Source organism: Tribolium castaneum, chromosome 4 (genome assembly GCF_031307605.1).
Source record: "Tribolium castaneum strain GA2 chromosome 4, icTriCast1.1, whole genome shotgun sequence".
NCBI classification, from domain to species: domain Eukaryota; kingdom Metazoa; phylum Arthropoda; class Insecta; order Coleoptera; family Tenebrionidae; genus Tribolium; species Tribolium castaneum.
The window spans coordinates 13,131,029-13,136,563 of NC_087397.1; the positions used below are offsets into that span (position 1 = coordinate 13,131,029).

Sequence of the window (5,535 nt, forward strand, 5' to 3'; positions counted from 1 at the left end):
ACACCCAACCTTAACCTCACAAGGTCAGTTTTTAATTATTAGATTAAAACAGACCAAAGTTACACTTGTTAAACTAACGAAGGTGTTTTTTTCCACCATGACTACTGCCGGAAAGGTAATTTTTTCATAATTATGTTCAGATTAACCGTTTTGATCCCTCAGCCTATAACTTGCAAAGCTGCAGTTGCTTGGGGCCCCCGAGAAGACCTAAAACTCGAAACCATCGAAGTGGCCCCTCCTAAGAGTCACGAAGTCCGAATTAAAATTATTTACAGTGCAGTTTGTCATACAGATGCTTACACCCTCAGTGGCCAAGATCCCGAGGGATTATTCCCTGTCATCTTAGGCCACGAGGGCGGTGGAATTGTGGAAAGTGTGGGAGAGGGAGTTACAAACGTTCAGCCAGGTATTTTACAATTGCTCATTGATTTCTAATTAATTGAAATGAAAAGGTGACCATGTCATTCCGTTATACATTCCCCAATGTGGCGAATGCAAATTTTGCAAGTCGCCCAAAACCAACTTGTGCCAAAAAATCAGGGTGACACAGGGACAAGGGGTGATGCCCGATGGTACCAGTAGATTCACGTGCAATGGTAAAAAAGTGTACCATTTTATGGGTTGCTCCACCTTTAGCGAGTATACCGTTGTTGCCGACATCTCAGTTGCTAAAGTAAGTGATAACAAAGGTGAAGGTCACCAGTATTAATCATTGTTATCAAGGTGAATCCCAATGCCGAACTTGACAAAATTTGTCTGTTGGGTTGTGGCGTCCCAACTGGATATGGAGCAGCCTTAAATACCGCCAAAGTTGAAAAAGGGAGCACCTGCGCGGTTTGGGGCTTGGGGGCTGTGGGCCTTGCCGTCGGGATTGGATGCAAGGCTGCGGGGGCGTCCAAAATCATCGGAGTCGATGTCAATCCAGACAAATTCAAAATTGGTAAAAACACAATTTTCAGTAAAACCTCTACAATCCGAACCTAATTTTATTGACATTAAGTGTATAAATAGTACCTATAAAACTATGCCGGGTGTTTCAGTTTGGTATTGTAACTTATTTATTTAAAATAATTATAACAAATCACATACCGGGTGATGAGTTTCACATACCACATATATCGTTATATGTTTATTAACGTCTATCAGTAGGATATTTAGTTTTCAAGTGTTTCATCGATAATGCATGGAATACAGGTACGATCAATTTGAAATCATTTCTTTTTTATTTGTTGTTTATTACCGTTACCAACTGACACAAAATTCCGTAGACATTTTTTTTATTATTAAAATGAGAAAAAAAAGAGGGTGCAAATTGTAACAGATAGCATAAAATAGTCGTTTTATGAGGGTTATAAAACTTGTTGTTTTTGAGATTATTTTTTACTACTTAAATTTTAAAATATAAATTTCCCTTCTATGTAGCCTACCGTGATTTTGATAATTTGACATATAATTTTCTAGCCATAAATTTACACCAATTGTTTCAAAAAACTGATATCCGTCGAAGTTACTTGAGAATGCTACTTCTTTATATCATCAATTTCAGTACTGTTTTCAAACTTTTATTACTTTTTGAGATACGCTATACAAATCTAGCAATTTTGCATCTCGTAGTATTTAGTTCAAATATCGCATTATTTATTGTTGCAATGAATTCGTAGCCAAAGACTTCGGCTTCACCGACTTCGTGAACCCCAAAGACTACGAAAAGCCGATTCAGGAAGTGTTGGCTGAAAAGACAGACGGTGGTCTCGACTTCACTTTCGAATGTGTTGGGAATGTTCAGACTATGAGAGCAGCGTTGGAGTCATGTCACAAGGGTTGGGGGGTCTCCACAATTGTGGGGGTTGCTGGTGCAGGGCAAGAAATAAGCACTAGACCTTTCCAGCTCGTAACAGGGAGGGTGTGGAAAGGAACGGCTTTTGGAGGGTGGAAAAGCCGCGATAGTGTTCCGAAACTAGTTGAGGAATATTGCCATAAACCTCAAATCATGCCGCTTGACAAGTTTATCACGCATAATTTGAAATTTGGTCAAATTAACGAAGCGTTCCATCTTATGCACAAAGGGGAAAGGTAAGTTCTTTTATTGTGTGATACTTGACTTATTATTTTTTTAGTATTCGAACTGTTGTTGCAATTGCTGGAAGTGCGTAAAGTAAACACATTGTCAATACGAAAATATTTTAATTAATAAAAATGGAAAAATTAACTCAGGATTTTTTGTGTTAACATTTTACAAATGTGAGTTTCATTGATTGATGCCACCAGACGAGCAAATTTTTTATCAGGTTTGAGAGTTTTTAACGATGCATCTGATAGAAGATTCGCTAATGAGAGTCCTTCTTCACTCTTCAAATTACCATCAGGGATTTGTTTCAGCATGCGACAAATGTTTCTAGTAATTGAAACATCTTCGGAAAGGTGGATCACTTTCGGTTGAATACATTCCTATAAAAAAAAATTAACCGATATAATTAATTGATTTCTCTTACCTTAACCACAACCCCGACATTTTGAAGAAAATATTTTAAAGCACTTAACATACATTTTGTTTCGTCAGTTTCTGTCTTCTGACTGTTTTTAACTTCGCATAAAAGGATTGTAACGTCGCAAATTAATTCGATACTTTTCTCTACACCACACAAATCAATTATACTTCGTGAAATAATCATCCATTCAGGTGTCACACACAACGGCAAAATCTGAAATAATTTTTTAAAGAATATTAAATAATTTAAATTTGTATACTTTTGTAAGGTGAGCAACGATTTCTGCATGTTTTTTAAAGGTAATTGGAAAAAAATGTTTTAATAGATCACTACTGGAACCAGATTCAAACACTTTTTTGTAGTAAAATGACACAAAAATGTCCTCGCAGTTGTTGGGTTTAACTGAAACATACAAAGGTTGTACGTTGTCAAAAACAAAACTTTAAAATATATAATTTATTATTACCTACCTACATATGACACACACGGACGTAGGTCGCAGCACTTTTCAATAATATCAACAGTTTGTCTCACAACTTCTTGTTTCAAGCTGTCAAAGTTCAAAAAAGTGCACCTGCAATTTTTCATAACTTCAAAAATAAGTTTGAATAAGTGTTCATTTTCTTGCTTCACGGAAATGTGTCCTTGCAAATCCTACAAACAAAAATTAGTTGTGCGTGTGGAGAATCGCTGATTACCTTTAAAATAATTAAACCGTTTTTCAAAAGTTGGTAATTTGCCTCCTTGTTGGCGTTTTCTAGTAAGGGCAAGACCACAACACCAATTATCCTTTCAATTGGAAATATTTCGGCACTTATTAGTGCGTTCAGTAGTTCCGAATAATACTTATAAGTCTGTTCAGTTGGTGTATTGTTATTTATTTGAGTGTTCAATAAATTCAAGCCGAAATCGCCTATTGTTAGGACTTCCTTAAGCGAAGGCCAGGCATTCGCCAAACTAGTTAAATAAAAACTATTTTTCAAGCACTCGACGAAAACATAAGTCAGTGTTTGTTCGGGATTTTGCAAGAGTAACAAATGGAGTTCTTTACAAAAAACTTCATCTACACTTTTATTTTTGATTTTATTGAAAAACAGTATCAAATCTTGCTGTAAATCTTCATTAAAATTGCTCATAATTCCATTTTTGTGAAAATGCCGGATTGTAACTAAAATTAAGTCGTTCAAATCCAACGTTGAGGCACACTTAATGACCAATTTTTTTGCCCGGGGGTCTTTACTAAGCACCCCCATGTTAATTAAATGTGTGACGTCGCTAACAGTGCACAAATGCGCCCAACGCTCAATGCATTCAATACTTTTTTCGCATTTCAAAACTTGAGTATTGAGCAAGGCCGTAAACCACTGTTTTTGGTTAACGTCGACTCTATTTATCTTTGAAATCATTGTTGGGACATCGGCTTGCAGAATGAGGTCGTCGATGGTTTTAGGTTTCTGAGCTATGGTGCCCAACATTGTGATCAGTTCTTTGGCCAGTGGGTTTTTTTGGTATTTATTTATAAATAGGTAACTTTTGCCAGCGATTGCGCTCTGCAAAGGCTCCCCTTCATACTGAAACTATAAACCACAAAACTATATTACAATCGAGCCCGAGGGCAACTTCAACAAAAAAAATTTACGTACCTCTGCCCATGAACAAAATACGTCGAGAGTAACAGCCATCATGATGGAGCAACATGTCTTGATGAACTTCTCGACGAGTGGTGCTAGTTTGTTTTTATCGTCACACATTAACAACAAATCCAGCAGATTGTGAATTGTGAGACCCATACATTGGTAAACTGAGTCTATTTTCAAGTCTTGAACTTGATCTCCGTGAAGGCCTGTCAAATTTAATAAAATTTGTGACCCAGCATCGCATAATTTTTCACAGCCTTCAGACCACTAAAACACGATTAAAACAATCGTGAATGTGTAATAAAATCAATTACCCCTTCGTTTGACGCAGACAGTTTCAGGATTATCAGTTTCAAGTACTCCTGTGCGTTTTGAATGTGAGTTTTTGGTTTACTTTTCTTGAGACAAGGAATCATTTCAACCAAAAGTTCCTCAATTATGTCCAAATCAAACCGCAACAATGCTTTGCAAAAATGGGGACTTAAATCAAGACCCATCATCACATTTGCTAACAAACACGGTGATATTTGAGGTAATATATTAATTAAATGTTGAAATTCGGAATTGTTAATAGGTTGGCGCAATTCAGTATTGAGAATGAGGAAAATACAAATTTCAGTCAACTGATTTTCAAAAGTTTCATTAATCTTATTGTCTTTGATGTAACTTTTTGAATCGAAAAACTTATGAAACTCTGCCACAATATTCAAAATTGTGGATTCATTACCTGAAGAGAAAAAATGAAGAAGAAAAAAAAAGGTTTCTGGAACAGACCTCCTCGGTATTTGATTTTCTTAAGCGAGCCTGCGTTTTTTTCAGCGTTAACGACTATCCCTTGAATACTTACAAAATCGTTGTTTAAATTCATTTTCAGTGGATAAACACCGGCAATTTAAAAAGCCTGACCATTGACAAATGTCAAAATAACATAACCTCAAGAGTAGCTCTTAACCGCATTTGCACGACTTAATATCTACGATATGTAGTAGTTATAAATTATTTCTGAAAATATATTTAACTTTAAAAATATTTTATTTTCAGGCAGTTTAACTCTCTTAGAAGCCCCGAGAACTGTTTGTTTGGGTTGGACCACAAATCAGCTTTTTTCTGAAATTTAAAAGTAACATTCTCATCTTCCGTACGGTAGGTGAAAAATTCATTTAGTTTAAGTGCGGGAACTATGAAAGTTACAGTACAGTCGACCAAACAATCACGGCGCGCTTGAAGCTGGCATGATTTCTTCACCATTCTTGTTTTCGGCACCCAAGGACCCAAGTTCATATTAGGAAAATTGTCAGAATAAATTTAAATCATTATAAAAGCATTAATAAACTGCCACTCTGACTTGCATATCACTTTTGTAGAACGAACATCTTCTGACCATTCTAATGTAAATTAAAACTTATTTT

General features: G+C 36.0%; 2 protein-coding genes across 4 annotated transcripts; one reads left to right on the forward strand and one right to left on the reverse strand.

Moving 5' to 3' along the window:
* On the forward strand, nucleotides 1-2,209 carry Fdh (Formaldehyde dehydrogenase). Of its 2 annotated transcripts, none has more exons than XM_064355978.1 (6): nucleotides 1-123; nucleotides 171-406; nucleotides 453-673; nucleotides 724-940; nucleotides 1,662-2,073; nucleotides 2,118-2,209. In XM_064355978.1, exons 1-6 carry the CDS (start codon nucleotides 98-100, stop codon nucleotides 2,152-2,154), a joined length of 1,149 nt encoding a protein of 382 aa, XP_064212048.1. In that variant the 5' UTR covers nucleotides 1-97; the 3' UTR covers nucleotides 2,155-2,209. The 2 variants fall into 2 exon arrangements, with proteins under 2 accessions (XP_064212048.1, NP_001153710.1); NM_001160238.1 differs by having other exon boundaries at nucleotides 76-115; nucleotides 163-406.
* On the reverse strand, nucleotides 2,165-5,084 carry LOC103315013 (uncharacterized). Of its 2 annotated transcripts, XM_008202575.3 has the most exons (8): nucleotides 4,901-5,084; nucleotides 4,441-4,853; nucleotides 4,133-4,393; nucleotides 3,188-4,066; nucleotides 2,960-3,143; nucleotides 2,749-2,891; nucleotides 2,493-2,702; nucleotides 2,165-2,448 (listed from the first exon to the last, which is right to left on the reverse strand). In XM_008202575.3, the coding sequence occupies exons 1-8, from the start codon at nucleotides 4,992-4,994 to the stop codon at nucleotides 2,206-2,208; spliced, it is 2,427 nt and encodes an 808-aa protein (XP_008200797.1). In that variant the 5' UTR covers nucleotides 4,995-5,084; the 3' UTR covers nucleotides 2,165-2,205. The 2 variants fall into 2 exon arrangements, with proteins under 2 accessions (XP_008200797.1, XP_015838450.1); XM_015982964.2 differs by lacking the exon at nucleotides 4,441-4,853 and having other exon boundaries at nucleotides 4,974-5,076.
* Between the last annotated feature and the right edge of the window lie 451 nt (nucleotides 5,085-5,535).

What these genes read in the sequence shown, in the direction of transcription:
- Fdh (XM_064355978.1), top strand. Translation starts at nt 98, where the DNA reads ATGACTACTGCCGGAAAGGTAATTTT. An exon ending in ACTGCCGGAAAGGTAATTTT is followed by an intron (nt 124 to 170) that starts TTCATAATTATG and finishes TCAGCCTATAAC; the next exon opens with TTGCAAAGCTGCAGTTGCTT. An exon ending in CCGACATCTCAGTTGCTAAA is followed by an intron (nt 674 to 723) that starts GTAAGTGATAAC and finishes ATTGTTATCAAG; the next exon opens with GTGAATCCCAATGCCGAACT.
- LOC103315013 (XM_008202575.3), bottom strand. Translation starts at nt 4,994, where the DNA reads ATGAATTTAAACAACGATTTTGTAAGTATTCAAGGGATAGTCGTTAAC. An exon ending in TGTCTGCGTCAAACGAAGGG is followed by an intron (nt 4,394 to 4,440) that starts GTAATTGATTTT and finishes ATCGTGTTTTAG; the next exon opens with TGGTCTGAAGGCTGTGAAAA. An exon ending in ATGTCGGGGTTGTGGTTAAG is followed by an intron (nt 2,449 to 2,492) that starts GTAAGAGAAATC and finishes TTTTTTTTATAG; the next exon opens with GAATGTATTCAACCGAAAGT.